This window comes from Lepisosteus platostomus, chromosome 13 (assembly GCF_059453375.1).
Source record: "Lepisosteus platostomus isolate fLepPlt1 chromosome 13, fLepPlt1.hap1, whole genome shotgun sequence".
Taxonomy (NCBI): Eukaryota; Metazoa; Chordata; class Actinopteri; order Semionotiformes; family Lepisosteidae; genus Lepisosteus; species Lepisosteus platostomus.
In genome coordinates, this window is record NC_142623.1 from 29,722,750 (window position 1) to 29,740,864 (window position 18,115).

General features: G+C 37.5%; 1 protein-coding gene across 2 annotated transcripts; it reads right to left on the reverse strand.

Annotated features, from left to right (window-relative positions):
• Positions 1-989: 989 nt before the first annotated feature.
• fbxl3l (F-box and leucine-rich repeat protein 3, like) lies at positions 990-16,866 on the reverse strand. Of its 2 annotated transcripts, none has more exons than XM_088604057.1 (5): positions 16,564-16,866; positions 8,693-9,071; positions 7,564-7,686; positions 6,973-7,144; positions 990-5,310 (listed from the first exon to the last, which is right to left on the reverse strand). In XM_088604057.1, exons 1-5 carry the CDS (start codon positions 16,623-16,625, stop codon positions 4,667-4,669), a joined length of 1,380 nt encoding a protein of 459 aa, XP_088460183.1. In that variant the 5' UTR covers positions 16,626-16,866; the 3' UTR covers positions 990-4,666. The 2 variants fall into 2 exon arrangements, with proteins under 2 accessions (XP_088460183.1, XP_088460184.1); XM_088604058.1 differs by lacking the exon at positions 16,564-16,866 and adding an exon at positions 15,160-15,406.
• Between the last annotated feature and the right edge of the window lie 1,249 nt (positions 16,867-18,115).

Here is an 18,115-nt window from a genome sequence, read left to right on the forward strand (position 1 = left end):
CAGTATTAGTTTCATATAATTGCAGGATGAACAGAAGCAGTGTATGCCATTTTTCACATACAGTATATTAGAGAGTTTACAGAAGTTTCAGAAAAGAAACATTATTTTTCAGCTGTGCAGCCTACTTCTGGTTTGACTGAATGAGTTGAGATGGCTTACAGGCTTGTGGGACCTAGTGAATAACTAGGAATACCTGGGAAAATATAGCTTAGTCTATACTAGGGGGCACCACAAGTGGTGGGCAGGTTGTTCCCTTGCCAGGCTCAATGGGGTTGAAGTGTGCTGCTGAGGAACAAAGATGGCCAGCTGAGCTAGGGCTGACAGGTGACAACACCTGTCGAGAATTGAACACCTCCCAGGGCTGTGACGACTCGCTCATGCTGCTTGTCTCAACTGCCCGCCTCCACTTAACAGGTTATTAGTTCGTTAGTCCAGGATATTTAATCCTGTTCCGGTACTCTGTCATAGAGCTACCTTCTGGCAAGAGAAGTGTTCAAAGCACAACAAACCTGCTTTCAAGAAATACACTCAGTCTATCAGCACCCCACTTACACAGCTGAGCACTGGACCAGTGGCAAAATACTGTATCTCTAACTGACCAGCCATGGTTATTGATGCCCCTGGCCTGCTGTGCCCCAATTGCTGTGCTCCCCTCCAGCCTCAGATTGCTCTCACCTGCCATCGCCCGTCTTGTTCGGCTATCTTTGCCTGCCTTTGAAACTCCGATCTGGTTCGGCTATATCCATCAGCTCAATGGGATCAAGCATTTGGATTCCTCAGCCTTTCAGCAAGACGCAGTTCTCTTCATCCACTCGCCAAGCAGTAACACCCTGACTATACTATCAGCCCACAGGTGTGCGGTCTCAGAGGGGGGAAAGTGAACGACAGACTAGCTGCTGCTGTGTCAGGGGTGCAAGAGGTCAAAAATAAATAAAACACGAGGAGAAACTACATATACACAGGAAGTACAAACTGAACCAGAAAAGACATTGAATGTTTTGATCAAGTGTTAATTTATTTCTTTGTAACAAAATTCAAGACATTTCTACAATCCGTGTCAACAAAAGAATGTTTCAAAACAACCTCAGGATTGCAACACCATTGTTTACATGTATTTAGATAATGTATACGTATAGTTTCAAACTGGAACACAATTAAGCTACTTTAAGGCAGAATTTAAACATGTCCACCAAAAGAAAAACACCTATATTTAGTTTATTTAACCCTGTAAATTTAAAAAAGAAGCTCAAGATTGAAATTGTCTTATCAATCGTGGACAACACATTTTTAAAGAGGAACCATAACCACATATTCAGAGTGTCTAATGCGTATGAGTACAGCTGTGAAAAAATCAAACAAACACAATAGCAATCCAGATTGAATTAAATTCTGAGGCACCCATTGGCATTTGGGACCAAAGTTGGATTCAATCAGGTAACTGCTTTTATAAAGTGTATTCTTTCTGTTAGATACTGATTAAATGTGTGTGTGGATAATGCAAGGCTCACCTTTAAGCACATGGTTTTACTTGTGCCACATACCTGTATATTGCCCTTTATGAGGAACAAGTAAAAGGTTTATTCCACGCTGAAAAGAGAAAAAAAAGAAACAACATTTCAGCCGAAATGTTGCGTTTCCTTTCTTTTCTTTTCAGCATGGAATAAACCTTTTACTTGTTGCTTTGCAGACTACGCATGCTGACGCAGCTACCTCCTTGTACTATTGTCCTTTATTGCCCTGAACATTTTCCGAAGGAAGTCTCTCTCTTTTTTTTATGGCCCACAAAATATGAAAGGATTTGCCTTAAATAGAAAAAAAATGTAAACATGGTTTTCACAATCAAATATTCATCTATTTTAAAGTGCTTTGTTAATTGTGATTTTTTATTGGTTGTATAAGATTTGTACATACAGCATCAGCACAAGATAAATATTTAAATCTGATAAGTATATTAAACTAATTTGCACAAAAGGCAAAAGCTAAGTTTGGTAAAACACTAAGTTGATTGTTTACCTAAATATTAGACATTTGGTATTTAGTACTCCCCTTTTAAACAGAGAAATATTAAAAAATCCCCTTCGAAACTGACAATTCAGGTGAGGGAATATATTTCTTTGCCTTAAATATCTCAGCTGCAACATCAAATTATGAGTAAAAGTACTAATACAGACCTATGCAAACTAGCATTTTATTAATAACAAATAATAGTACTAGGATCTGTTCAGTAACTCAAAAAGTGTCTTACAAAGCCATGTATTTTAACTTGGAATTTCTAGGACGAACAGAGAACAGAACGGAATGGCCATTTCTCATTCTGTATTTAATCCCGAATCAAAATTAAGCACTCAAAATGATTAAGGTTATGTTCTGTGGCCCTTATCCTTGAAAGTGGAACAGCAAATATGTGCACCTTAAGGAATGAATAAATGAACCTCATTCTCCAGCATCATAGAATAAGGATTCCTGGACAGTATCCACAAAGAACATTTTCATAAGGGGAATGAAGAACGATTCAGGCCTCCTCCCCCTAATGCGTGATATTGGAAAGATGAAAGATGTATGCCAACAGGTGAGAAGTAGAACTTGTAATCGGTAAAAGATTAGATTTAGTCTGATTTTTGTTCTTCACCTTTTACCTCTAAATAGCCAACATTTAAAGCTTAAAGATAGAACCTTGTGTGCAGTTTGAATACTGTGATTTGAAGTGAGCCTAGCAAAAATAGAAACAATACAAAAATCCCAAAACTCAAAAATATCTCCTTCAGCCATTTTACTTGGCTGTATTTTAATTGTCTGCCAAACATTTCTGGTGAAATAATTCTTCTTCTTCTATTTGTATTTTTAAAAGAACTGATTGTAATTTTATTCCTGTTTCACTTTGGATCACTTTTCATCATCAATGCATCATACAAAATACTGCTAATTGGATGGGATGCTTTCATATTAATCATTGGGAGAGTCGATGAGCTATTATGCACGTTTCACCAGAAGAATGAAATAAATCATATTTAAATGTTTAAAATTTTCCATTAATTAACTTTTTTACATTACCTTAATTTAGCATGTTGATTTTTATATACACCTCAATAATTAGAATTTTAACTTCTGACTACAAACCAATGTCCTGCAATTTTTCTGTAATTTGAAACTGCTTCAGTCCCTATGTTCCAGCTGGATATTATCCATCGATCATCACTATAGTACCTAATAACAATTACAAAACAATTTTGATTCAAAGAAGCAGTTCTGCATACAATACAGATATGCTTAATGAAGACAAATCATTTAGTGTGCTTAAGCTTTACAAAACAACTAACATGACGGTTGTGAAAGTATTTTTGTTCAAATTTGTTCCACTGAGAAAAACTCTGTGTGGAAAAAAGAGCAGTTCCAAGCCCTTTTTTCCCCATGTCTGTCTTATTGCTTGTTGGATTTAACCCTATAACTTCTACAATCACCTTTACAAAACTGGTAACAAAGAACTTCGAACAGCATCCCACAAGCTATCAGCTTGGTTAAGGATGTTCAAACAAAAATATGACAACAGAACTTCTCTTTTGAACTACACCTTTTTCCTGTGTAAATCTAAAAACACTGGAAAAAATTAAAAGATAGAATCACTACACACAATTAATTTGTCAAATTCAGCCCTAAATCCTAGAAATAAGCCTTAGCAAATACATAATAAATCACACGGACATTGCTGCAGAAAATAATATCAACCTTTACCACATCTCATTTGCCACTTAGCTGACAAGGAAATTAAAAAGTCTTAACTATCGATGCAAATGGAGCTTTCATAAAGTCTGCTGTTCTTATTTCAAATGGAAATAAAAACTATTATGTATTTACAGTTTTAAGAGATCAAGTGCTAAATCGCGCAGCAAATATGGAGAAGCCAATGACTTATATCTATTAACAATATGTCATCTCCTCTGACTCCTTACACAGGACAAACAGAGCTCAAGTCATACTTTAAAAAGCCCGATATAATCGGCTTCAAAGGAATCAGACATTTGAAATGTTTTTTTTTTCTTAAAATGCATAAATGCATTCACAAACTGTCCATGGACGCAACCTGCTAAAAGAAAACGTCTTAAAAGACAACGCAACAGCTATTAATAGCCATGTGTAAATTGTACAAAAAAATCCTTAGCTCCATAAAAAAGGATACTGATTAATGCTCTATGGCAATATGTAAATTAAAACGGATTCTGTTAAATGTTGTTATCAGTTTTGTTTTGTTCATTATGTAGTTACTTCATTCTCGGACCTCCTCATTTAATTCTACATTGCCTCCTATTTGAACATTATTTACAACTTGGTAATGACCATCTCTTTCACAAGACATCATCTTTGGATTCTAAAGGATCAGGGCGTTAACTGCTGTTCCTAAAGAAAGGGTGGATTCAGCTCTTACAGCACGTAGTGGAAGGAAAAAAGCAAAAGAAGTAAAATAAACCTCCCTCACTGCCTCATAATTTCTCAGCTCAGTCAGGTTCCATTTTCTGTGCTTTCAAGAATCGCAAACTCTGCACTAGTATACCTATGAAAAGGAGATCCATCCTTACTGGATTTTTTTTTTGTTTTCTTGAAGATTCTTGCACAAGATTCCCTTCTGGGACCTTTCATTATGAGGAGGATGAGTTTAGACATTAGATGGCCTTTACCAAGTCGGCATCATGTCTGGAAACCACATCCGCCCGAGATGTTTAGACACCTCATAGTGAATTTGCTCCACATTATAGCTGTTGTCTGGGATCAGGACCTCCTCCATTATGGAAAGCTGGGTCAGCCGCCCGCCGCACATCTTCACGAACTCGATGAAGCCGCTACAGGTGACCTCACACTCCCCCAGCCCAATGGCCGTCAGGTTCTTGCAGCGGTCTGCAATCCGGATCAGCTCATCGTCCAGGGGCTCGAAGCCATTCGCACACACCACGAGCTCCACCAGCCTGGGGCAGTTCAGCCCGATGCGCCCCAGCATCTCCTTGCTGACGGCCCGGCCAAAATACAGGTGCGTGACAGGGGTCTCCTCGCGAAAGAAGGGGTCAAACTCCTCCTCGTAGAGGAAGAAGTACATGACGATGTTGACCTTGGGGGAGTGCTTCACCAAGGCATCCCAGCTCCTCTTCTTGATGGTATGGAACTGAGTCTGCCCAGGGTTCTCACTGACCACATCGATGCGAAGATGCTCCAGGTGCACGTGCTTCTCACTCGACAGAGCCAAGAGCAGTTCGTCACTCAGGAGGTGATAATTCAACGCCAGCTCCCGTAGGCCATGGCACTGGTCTGCCACACAAAGAATACCTATACGAGAAAGGACCATGGAAAATTGAAATATGTTTGAATACAAGGCATTCGAATCACAATACGCCATTCAGGCATACAGAACATTTTTTGCAGTGCACTGTTCTAAGAAGTATGTACTTAAGCTGCCCCCTGTTTTCGTAGACTATTCTGATCATTTTAAAACAGCAAATTTCTCAGTAGCTTGATTTGACATTCAGCACACATTTAATAAAGGCTAAAACCAGGCATCACTCAACCAGTAACAGCTTTAGTGGTGGTAAGTATCATTACAGCTTCTAGCCTGTTCTTTAACAAGCAAGACTTGTTGAGTGTCCCTTAAATACATGTAGTAACAGATAAAAACCAAATATTTTGTCATCTGACAAACATTCAAAAAGATAAAGGTTGACAAATACAAATTAAGAGCTTTAAACAACATGGAAACTGGATTCAAAGATACTGTACATGGGTGGGGATTTATTAAACCGTCTGTTGACATATTGCAGAAGAATGGCATAATGTTAGGCATTAACTTCATGTTGTACAGAAACGTTTTTTTGCCAAACAAAGGGGAATTAATTACAGCTCATTAGGTTTCAGTTTTTATATGCAATGTTCTTTATAAGACTTAAGAAGTCTGAGGGCAGTAACCACAGAGCCCTATGTACCAAGTACATTTATAACCAAGTGCTTCAAGCAACCATGAATTAAAAAATAGTTAATTCCACTCAACAGTTAATTAAGCATCTGCGCAAGTGGTGCATATACAACTCATGGCATATACAATTTTCAGTAATCACTGACATTTACAAACTAAACACCGCGTGCAGTATTACGCAGATAAATGGATTTCTGAAAGCAGTGTTGGACAAAATGTAATTTTCTCCTTTAATGAACAGAAAATAGTGCCGGCCCAGAATCAATTTTCATGTACTTGAATAATTCACTTCTTTCAAAGTCTCTGGCAACACACAGTATAGACAACCAGAAAATCAGGTCAACCTAGAGTGCAGTGAATGAGCTACATCTCTTAGCAACTCTTACTACAGAAGGGCACAAACGGATGTGCTATACGCACATAGTGATTGTTCTCCTTACAGTCATTAAAACCATGAGCTCCATCTACCTTAGACAATTATTTTCTACCCTATAAAGACAGTATGCTTGAATCTGCAATCATTCTTTTTCAACTAGTAGTTCTTCTCCAACTATTTTATCATATTTTATTATATTGACATCCAAAGAAGGCTCCACAGCTGAAACGTTGTGTTTCTTTTCTTCTCTTTTCAGCATGGAATAAACCATTATTTTGCAGCCTACGCATGCTGATGCAGCTACCTACTTAACTATTTTATTAACCTGCAATGTTCTTCTGTTTAGTTCTAAGAATAAACAGATGTCCAAAGAGAACTGCAGAAGACCTTGCTACATATTTCTAACAAAAAATAAATGTAATAAAAAATAACTTTTATATTGCTGTTTTAAATCAGACTGGATTTACTGAATATGTGCATAACACCTAGAACACTGCTTCAATTTAAAATCACCTAAGTCTACATATGATAAATGTTTTTTTTTAATATCATGCTAAATAAAATATACTATGAATGCTACAAATCAACTCAAAAGACAAGGGTCAACAGTGTGGCCAGCAGTACAGAAATCATTGCGTTAGCTCACCAGCAGGGGAGACATGGGGACAACTACTCATCTTCAGCAGTTTCAGCGTGTCGCTGTTATTCGCCACCAACACCTTCAAAGAAGGGTCATCCACAGGTGTGTCGTCAATTTTTATCGAAGACAGGGACTTTGAGTTCACAAACACCACCGTGAGGGCAGACACAAAGTGAGACTGTAGGGACACAAGAGGTCAACAAATTTGCTTCTTATCATGGTTAACATTTAAAAAATCAATGATTTTTAAAATCAATGATTTTTTAACCTACATATGTGTTCCATGATTCTATAACCACTCAAACTGTCTAAAATTTCTCTTTGTATTCATTCTGTACTTAATATATTACTTTGTAAAGAAATAAAACATCATATTTAAACTGCACAATACAAAAGTATATGCATGAGAGGTCAAAGGTGTATTTTCATGTTAGTGCTTAATGTTATAGAAATTAGGGAGTCTGTGCATTAAATGACAAGATAACAGCCATTCGAAATGCTGACAACATGCTTCATACAGAGTACTGACAAAAACAGTTAGCTTATTAATGCATTTTTGAGTATAGCTGTGCAATACTGGTAACAGCCAATGCATACCTGTGATACGTTCATGAAGCTCGGCCTTGCTGTAGAGATGAGCCCCAGAGTCTTGATAGTGCAGTTCACCAGTTGTGAGAGAATGTCACAGGCTGCCTCTGCAGACTCAGTACAGCTGTCAACCTTAAGCAAAATAAGTAAGTGGATTGTGGTACTGCAACGCTAACTTTAAAAGCAGCTTCACTTCACACAAATCACCAGTATTTTCAGTTTTATATCCACCCAGTTTAGAATCACCAGTGTTGAATAAGCACAGCATTACAGTGAAACCCTGAACCACATTGGAAAAGACAGACATGACCTTCAGATTTCCCTTTGTTTGGACACTTTCTCACTCACTGTGCCCATTCTCACATACCCTTTTTTTGTTCTCCCCTGTTTCATATCCCATCATCCTGTCTCTCTCGCCCTCATACCTAAATGAAGGCTCAACAGCCAAAAAGTTGTTTTCCTTCCTACTTTGCAGCAAAGAATTAACCATTACGTATGTTTCAATGATGTCACTGCCAATTCGCTGGCACCCATGAATCCAAGTTGCTGTTGTATCAAAAACTGAACAGCCAAGTCGAATCATACTCGTCCAGTCCTGTACTGTCACTTGGGGAATCCCAGTCACAATCAGTTTGAGACAATCCAGGCTCAAATCTGCAATGCTGGCAACACATGACCCACGACCAATATTCTACGTCAATGCATTTACGGGATGAACCGATGAGCAGCCCCTTGATTTTTAAAGATATATTATTTTTTATTAAAGTTAACATATAACATTCAGATACTACACTATTCATTCACATATCAATTGCCTGTCTTTCTAAAAACAAAACACACCAATAGGTCAATGATTTGCACTGATGAGCATCTTAGTTTAAAAAAGAAAGATGGCGCAGTTTTGAAAAAGAAGGCCTAATTGTGAAACAAGAAAAAAAAGATGCTGCGAGTTAAAATATTTCAAACACATGTTCGCAAAATAAAGCCTCCAATTCAAATCCCATGCTGTGCTTGGGGATGATGAGTCATTGCAACCCCCTCTACAGATTAGCCGGTTAGGTTGTCAGACGGATTAGAAAGTGCTGGCAGTAACGATGTGCAAACCTGGGGAGAGGGTGGGGGTCGGGAGATCCTTTACCTTGAAGCTAACGTACTGCAGATGTTGAGCATGCTTCTTTATAATCTGCTGGATGAGGTCAGGGTGAGTGGATTTGAGATATGACGTGGCAGGCTGGTTGAGCTCGAACTCAAACCTCCTCCACAGGTCGGGGATGTGAAAGACTTCGTTCCACCTCCTGCAGACGGAGGAGGCCCGCGCCCGGTCCACGAGGGACAAGTGCTGGAAGACTTGTAGCACCACATGGTGAGGCAGGTTCCCCCAGTCCTGCACGGTGTCCTGTCTGCAGGATGCCCCGAGACGGAAGCCTGATGATCTGCCCTTGTGCTTTTTGCTTCCTTCTTCGGCAGATGAAGGGGCTTGACTCTCCGGGTTGATATTTATTCTTCCTCGTTTCATTCTGCACACAAACAGAAAGGGAGGGAAACAGAACCAGACTGCATCAAAACAAGCATTTCCACAAACACACGTACATATCCTCATACACTTCTAAATAAGGCTGTTTCTAAACACGATCAACTGTTGCAGAATTCTTATTACTCCCCCATCCCCACCAACCTGCTTCGTCTTAGATGCAAAACAGACCTCATTCATTGTAGGCTCAAGTGAAACATAGTAAGAAATTTCAGGCTGTGGTAAAACACATATCCAAAGGTTGCGCAAGACTTTTTTTTTACAAAATTAAAGAAACCCTACACATGAATAGCCTCTTTGCTTCAAGGGCAGTTTTTTTAAACAGCTTGTGGAGAAGTTAAGCCACAATCACCAGTTGTTAATTATCCTGAGCACAAGGATCAGACCAGTGATGACCTCAATGGAGTCCAATGTGCTAAGACTCCATAAGATACTTACCTGTTCTCTCATTCGTCACTCTCTGTGAACTGTGGCTACGCATGAGCTGGCCTGCCCCTCACACAGTGCCAAGACCTTAATGATTACAACATCAAGGTCCAGCAATCTGTGCATGTGTTCTTTTTTGTGCATTTTGTTATTACTTGCTAAACATGTGACAAATAAGAAGGTAGGGATCCGATACATATCACCCCCCCAAAAAATGTAAAAAAACAATATGCTTATTTTAGTAAAAATCCCTTTGGCTAAGGATCTGCACCTGTGGCGGGAAGGTTATCTGTTTGTATCCAGCGGCCGGCAGAGGAATCCTACTCTATTGGGTCCCTGAGCAAAGCCATTAACCCCAACTACTCCAGGGGCGCCATATAAATGACTGACCCTGTGCTCTGACCCCAAGCTTCTCTCCCTGTCTGTGTGAAAGCAAGTTGGGGTTTTGTGAAAAAGACAAATTCCTAATACAAGAAATTGTATATAGCTAAAAAAGTGATCTTATCTAAATATTAAACATTAATATATGCTTCACAAGGATGCAAAAAATGTGTTAGCCAAATCCAATCATATGAAAAAACACAGCACAATTCCTTTATATTATTAAAAATGACACAGCTTAGGAGGAAACTAAACACTGAACAGTAGCACAATCCAGCCAGCAGACACTAAGGGAATTAACTACATCAGTCTAGAAACACCATGTGTCTATTAAAACTCCACACAAGCTGGTCAACCTCAGTAGAACCCAAGCCCTGTTTTGATAAAGATCCTGTGCACTGCAAATAATAAAAATGGGGCAGCTCATCTATGCTGGTGAAGTTATCACAAGCTTCATCTGCAGTGCTTGCCATTTGTTAGAAATAGTTACAGTACATTCCATCCAGCACTGGGAAGATTTATGTGAAAAGTCTCCTTTTATCCTGCATATAAAGCTGAAAATCTGATCTTTATACACATGCATGAACTTTGAGGACCTCACATATTCAATATGTCTCAAAGATGCTCCATTATATAGTCTGTTTTGTGCATCTGTAAAGTAAATATCTATTAAAATACTGCCTAAAAATAGGTGAATTGAGGAAGAGTACCATAAAACTGACCTCTGTCTCCAAGAAAACATCAATTGTGAAGTGTTTGTTCATCTTCAATTTTTGCCATATGCAGACATTAAATATTTTAAGAAAAAAAAACAAGCGTTACCTACATCTTTTTGTGCCTTTTCTAAAATCTTTTGCAACTTCTGCACTTTTTTAATATTCTTTATATTTAATTATTTTCTAAATTACATATTAATGTCCCAACATACTTTCTTTAAAATGGTTTGAGTGAGACAGCAAAAATTATGTACAGTATGTGAACCAGACCCATCTTTTATTACCTGTGCAGCAAGAAATGTCCCCAAACTCTTAATCTCCTGGTCTATCGAGGTAGACCAATCTACATATTTTGAAACTAACTTTGAAATTAAAACCACTAATAACTGGGGCCCACAACATTATAATGCATACAGGCAAAATACAACCCAACAAAAATATAAAGATTAAAGTATCATTTTTAGGTGTTCTTAAGATCTCTGCTGTAGACATGTTGATTCTTATTTTAAACCTGTTATAGCAAAATTCCAAACAGTGGTGTTAAAGGGAATTGCTTACAACAATTGTGCAGGAAAACAAGAAGAAAAACACACACACTGTAGCTGCTCGCACTGTATTTTTTCAAAGCAGTTCCTCACTCCATGCATTAATTGCATTAATGAACTCCTTTGAACCCATTAAGAAAAATAACATTACTAAAAGCAGTAAATCATTAAAAGAGTATTTTAATTGTCTTTTTAAAAATGTGTCCTACAATTCCTGCGATTAAGTTGATGGACTATAACTGGATAACGAGCTTGGTCAAGGCAGACCCTGGAAAGCCAGGACACCATTAATGTAATTCACCTTGCTAATTAGTAAAATAGGAAAAATTGGTCTAACCTATCATGTATTACAGGTGTTTAAGGAACAATCCAATGCAATACTTAATACTGCCATCACTTTACTTACACTGATGCTGATGATTATCAATTAAATAATTAAAATGCTGATTGGAGAATATCTTTACAATGGTATGGCCAAGATTGAGTAGTTAATGAGCCAAACGAATCCGGGAGGATTGTGGCCACCTGGACCACATTAACCCTCCCCTCTGTTTTGTTCCTGCCATCAGATATCAATGTCCCTAAAGGACAAGTGAGTATGTAAAGAATTACCTAAAGAATGGTTCTGATTTAAATCTTAAACTGGGATGGGCTGAGGTAGCAGCTGCCATGGGCATTCACTGATCTCCTTGCACATTTTCTTCCTACAGTGGCTCAACAGACAACAGGAGTCAAAACTGTGTATATACAGTACATACTCATGTGCGTATATTCTTAGTTCTCAAAAAACCTTCTTCCTCCACAATATATTGAAACTAAGCCATTAAAATTTAAACCCTGTCATATATCCTGTTATACCATGTTCCTTTTAAACAAAATTGTAATTTACACATCAGTGAAACTAAAAGTCAGTATATCTTAAAAATAAAAATGATAATATAGTATTGAATACTTTATTCAAATGAATCTTCTGTATTTCACTTAAAATAAAAAACTTTACTGTACCATCTTCCACTACAGTGATAGGAGACTATACATAAAAAATCAAAAGACAAAGTTAGTTCTTAAATTATATTATAGTTTTATGGGATTACATGTTTATCTCTTGTAAATATAATTTCTGAAATGTAATGAGAATACTATTTGGACAGACATCATTATCTTCTTTTCTCAGCCTAAAGAGGCCTGTTAAACACTATGGCATTTATTAGTTAGTAAGTCATGGGCTGATATAAGAGTCAAGACAGAAGATTTCTGCTAGAAAGTGGGTACTTGTAATGTGTGCAAATAACTAATTTCCTTTCATTTAGTTATTCAGTTATGGAGTGAGATGCCTGCCAAAGAAGGAGGCGCTATGAATCAGCTTCCCAGATTCAACATTCAACATTCAAATATGATGTTGGATGAAGCATTTCAATTAATTAAATATTATCAGTTCACTTAAACATTCAAATATGAAGCTGGATGAAGCATTGCAGGTTCAGTAGCTCTGATTCATAATTGCAATGTGCATCCGAGTTTGTTTGACCATGATCTCACTCCATCTAAATTTAGTCTTTCTGCCACTTTAGTGCAAACAAATGTCTTTTTCCCCTCTAATAACATTTCACATAAGTATATGAATTTTAAATTCAAGCAGCATGCCTACAGGAACTTGCACCACAATCTGCATCATCCTAATTTTAGTTTACTCTTATCTCTGAATACATTTTGGATATTTAAGGAATGCTGAGACATCCAATGTTACCCTGGAAGATACAGTTAAAAAGACAAATTGATCATTTCCAGATTCCAACAAGAAACAGCAGCATAACTTGTGACTTGACTGTGTCTCTTTAAAACTCCTGTAAGTTTAATATCCACAGTAAATCCACAGATCTGGCATGAAAAGAAACAAAATAAGCACAATCACTTCTTGTTATATCAAGAAGTAAGGAAAGAAGAATTTTTCACATTAGTGCTTTCTAAAGCAGGGCTTATCATACCAAATCCTCGGTACCAGGACTGCAGAATCCTTACCACTGTTCCCACACACTCCCCACTCCCAAAGAAAGAGAAGGCATAAAATGAAGGGTTATCAGACCCTGGCTGGTATGTGCCTGCACCTTTATACACAGATTTTTACATTTTTGAGAGGGAAGCACTGGCAACAAAGGAACAAAGGTCAACTAAATGCTGAAAAATATCAGTGTTCTTCAGATGTGGCTCAACAGACAAAAAGTTGTTTCTCCTTTATATTTTCAGCATTTAATTAACCTTTACATGTTTCTTCACATTTATACATGTGTTATAGATACTCATATATCTGTATACAATAAATGTGTCCTCCACATGGATATTGGTCATCATTACATCATTTTCCAGGAAGAAGGAGATTGTGCACCAAAGATTTGGAAGATCAGCTCCACTCAAACCCCCAGGGGCTTCAATTTTTCGTCCCATTGTAGTTCAATTAATTGGATGAATAACTGTATCATTTAGTACTTCTTCACCCAAAGTGCTATGGGGGTATGTTGCCAAACTAAGCCATGTGATCAAACCCAGTACTTCGGCTTCCTTAAAGAAATCTGTAGTCTGTATCAGATCCTTGGATCAATTAACTACTAACTACCAAACAGGCTTTCTTATGTTCTTAATTACTTGAGACTTTCACTGGACCAACATTGTTTTAAAATGCTTTCAGTGTTTTAAGAGCTGTAAACTCTATATTAAAAAAATGACCTGTGAAATTGTCAGTAGTGAATGTCACACGAGTCTAAAAATACTGAAATGGTGTGCTTAAAATATTATCACTTCATTAAACATTATAAAACATTAAGGGGGTGCTCAACTGTAATTAGCTCTAGCGGAGACTGGGGTCCTAGGCACCAGGAACTATTGTATTTAAAGTCGGGTAAAATGTCCATAAACACGTAATGAAAAAATTATTTAAAGATGCATTGATATTTCTTTCTGAAGGCATGGTTTTCTCAAAGCAAGCCACGTCTGGAATTGTGCTCCAAATAGTTTGGTCTTTTCCATTTGATAAGTATCTTTTGGATAACAATTTATAAAAGTTTCAAATCTATGGTATCAATGGTAAAACACTAAAAAGGTTCATACAGAATAATAATCTAACATCGGATCTTACTGTTGCAACTTGCCTTATTGTGCATTCACTGTGAATGTGTTAGGATTTTCAAACACTGAAAGTGACTTTGAGAGATTAAGGATAATTTTTAAACTGAATACGCCTGTACACACCCTGTACGCAACATGAAAATAACAGACTCGTCAGTCTTTCCATTAGAATTCTGAGCGCACAAAATGTTTCCTTACAAACCCTTCGCATATACAGAACAGTTAAATTCTATTCTACATATAAAATTAGGATTAAAATCCTCAAAGTAAAAATTAACGCACGATTACAAAAGAAAAGCACCTCAAAACAAAGCTTCGAAAAAGTAGCATCTCCTTCACCTTCATCTGCAACGCAATACAACTTGATGGGGTCCAATCAGAAAAACAAGTGTTAATGCACTATGAAGGTGCGGAATTGCATTTCCAGCGAAGTCCCTCAGATATACAGTACGAACACCTTTTCACACATGCATTACTGACTCAGCTAAGTGTGATTCTTCTCGCTTAATTAAATATAAAAAATATATTCAGTGTAAAACGAACGGTAAAACGTATTATAAAATAATCGATATCACGAATTAATCACACCCCTGTGACTCCATACAGCAAACGATACAATGTAAACAAAACAGTAAAACCAAGCTTTACAGTAAAACATATTTCAAAGGCAAAACGTGGAGAACACATGCTGTATGCAACCTGAAACTCATTTTCACATTTTGTGTTATGCGCTTTATTAGTCTACAATGATCATTCGCAAACAAGATGACTTCGTCGCTTTCTTTTCTAATGTGGGTTAACATTCCAAAGGCGAGAAAGTGAAATATTTTATTGCATTTTTTTTGAAGGATCGTTCGAATTTCATTTATTTTCACCATTAACTTACTCGTTCTTATTGCCTCCTTCCACGACGGCAAAGCGCCTAGTTCTGCCTTAAACTTATTTTTTCATTTTTTTCTGCGCCATTCCCTTTTCGTTTAGAGAAGCCATTACTGCGGATTATTCTTGAACGCTCCTCCTGAATGTAGGCCAGTGTCCCATAAAAAGCCTCCCTTCTGGCAACTTGCCTGTTCAGCAGCTTGATACCCGCAAGCCAACAGCTTGATAACCAGAGCAAACTACCTCACTCTACACGTGAGAGCGGAGAAACATGGATTCCGCTTAGCTGTACTAGTCCTTACTGGTTTGCACATAATGAGCTTCAAATCTATACTGTACTTGCATGTATGTGTTTCTCCAAGCATTATGTACTCACAGTCAAATTAGTGTTGCAACTGCGATTGGAATTTCGCAAATTCAGCCACTAAAAAGAATAAGAATAATACATATATATACAAATACACATTTCTGGGTTTATTAATGGGTGATGTTTTACCTCCCATGGGAATATTATTTTCTATTTTATCGTATAACCAATAATAATAGTGGTAAAAACAGCCTTGTTTGGCAGGTGAAACAAAACATCAACGCTGCTACGAGAACCCTGCGCGTCCCGTCTCGCCCTCCTGTTGGAATCGCCGGATCCAAGCTGCGTCTCATTTATCATTTTTATCATTTATATGGATCTTCCTCCAGCTTAGAACAGAGATGCGAGAGATTTTGGGGAGGAGGACTAGGAAGGAGAAGCTCCCAGTGCTGCAGCTAAAGCACTCAAATCCTTTAAGGGCGCAGAGCGGCTACAGCTTGTCTAAAGCCACTTCGAGGCCTTTGGATGGAAACTTGGAAAAGTTATACAAATGAAGGGAGTGTGTGTTTGGGGTAGGGGGTGACGTATTGTTCATTGGCCTCTTTTTTAAAGAAACTTACGATAATACAAACTCCTTCACAAAAATGTATAATGAACATTAAATTACGGTCTTTACAAATTTCAAGTTTCTAATTGCCAAGTAATATATAGAGTATATATAACATAAGTGACAAAGCTGAACGGCTACTAACAGCTACTAACACGATGATCTGCATAATAAAATACCTTCTCAGCACATATGCCGTTTTCGTTTCTGCAGCAATGGTATCAACAATCACGGCTAGTAAAAAGGTGATACAACTTCAACTTCTCAAAATTCCGCAAAGTTGTTTATTCTGAAGTAGTAAAATTTACCACCGCGCGTAATACTTCCTTGCAGTCTAATGACCACTAATGCAGTGTTGCGCTTTTCAAGGATGTGCATGTTCAGTTCTGTCATTTATGGCAATCATATATTCTATTCAAAAGACCTTTGCCACCAGACTATTATTAACCGTGTACTGCTTCACCTAGCTTCTGAGAACAAGGAGGTACTCCACTCACCTGTAAGGCGCAGAAGAGCTGTAACCCGCACAGTAATGAACAGACGCGGTGGCAGCAGCCATGTGAGGTTTTCTGCTTCCTTCCAGTTTTACGTCCACCTTTTAAATCGCTTAACTCGAGAAATAAAATAACACCTTTTAGGTAGAAAGGAAATACTGTCTGTCCTGAAAAACTGGTCCACTGAACGCAATTGCGATCATCTTCGACGGTTAGTTTTTAATACAAAACGAACAGAGCAGCAATTAACAGAAGAAGTGTGGTTTGCTAGTTAAATTGCAACATTTATTAATACATAAAATACAAAAATACATAAATACATAAAATGAAGATGTACTGCTCGGTTCCGCCAGCCAACCTACTGCGTTGTCCTATCTTCGTGAATGGGTGCGTTGTATGTGTGGTAATCACAACGTTTACAAAGCAATCGTGAGTGACAAGTTAATCTACCATTCACCTATCCTGTCATTCAGTCTGGCTGTTTCTTATAGGACGGGAGGACGCAGGGTAACACATTTGAGGGTAAAGCCTTAGGAAGGCAAGCTGCAATATTGGATTTCCAACCTCGTTGCTATGGAGATAAACTCTTTGATTTTGCTTCTAATAACTGAGATAGCAGCTATTCTGAATACTTTTCATCTCGAAGCTGTACATGAATTGTACATGCTTGCATGCAGTATAGGATCATACAGTAGCTAATAGATCATAAAATTTACTTAAATACTACAAGTCTTTAAAGCTTAAATTAAAGGTTACATGAATAAAGGGAGTAAATTGTATTACTGTACATTTCATAAGAAATCCAATGCATAGAGGTGGCCAAGCAAGGTCAATATTCCTGTCAAAGTGAAAAGTACTTCAGTACATGTATATCCCCAACAAACTGCAGATCTAACAAGATTGTCACTGTAACGCATTAGCTTTCTAAAATCGATGGAGTAGGATTACACTGAGCTAAACACAATTATAAAAAATATAGAGGATGCATTAAGGCACATGTTTTTTGTTGTTCATAAGCATATCGCTTAAATAATTTCAAAAATGAACCTTTTGAGAGTAATGCAACTGTAATGTGTCAAAAGATATGTCGGTAATAGTAAAAGTATTTCAAAATCACCGTATCCAATTAAATGTAGTTAAAGATGCAAAACCCCTCCCAAAAGTCCCGAATCGAATCTGTTTAAAAGCAAATTCAAGTTAATGTTGAGAGCTTTTCAAGTAGCACAGTAACGAGTTTAGCAAACAAAAAAACGGTTGATGTTTTGTGTTAAATCGGGAGAGGAAACAACGTTACAAATGCAAGGATGTTTATGTTTCCTTTCTTGGGATCAAACAAAAAAAGTATCGTTATTTTTAAAGATATCAATAAAACAATTTGAAACTCGAAAGTTTTAAAGAAATCCGAAATAAAGACATGTATTTGTATCTTTATCATGTTTACTATTAATAATAATGTATGATACCACAGTTAAAATGCTACGTGGATATTTTAACGTCCCTTAATCCTTTCATTGCAGTATTGCGAACACAACACAGGCGAGAACTGATTGAAAAA

Coding starts and splice junctions, on each gene's coding strand:
- fbxl3l (XM_088604057.1), bottom strand. CDS start 16,625: ATGGCTGCTGCCACCGCGTCTGTTCATTACTGTGCGGGTTACAGCTCT. Junction 7,687..8,692: donor TGCAGTACGTTAGCTTCAAG/GTAAAGGATCTC, acceptor ATTTTGCTTAAG/GTTGACAGCTGTACTGAGTC. Junction 7,145..7,563: donor GCTTCATGAACGTATCACAG/GTATGCATTGGC, acceptor GTGTCCCTACAG/TCTCACTTTGTGTCTGCCCT.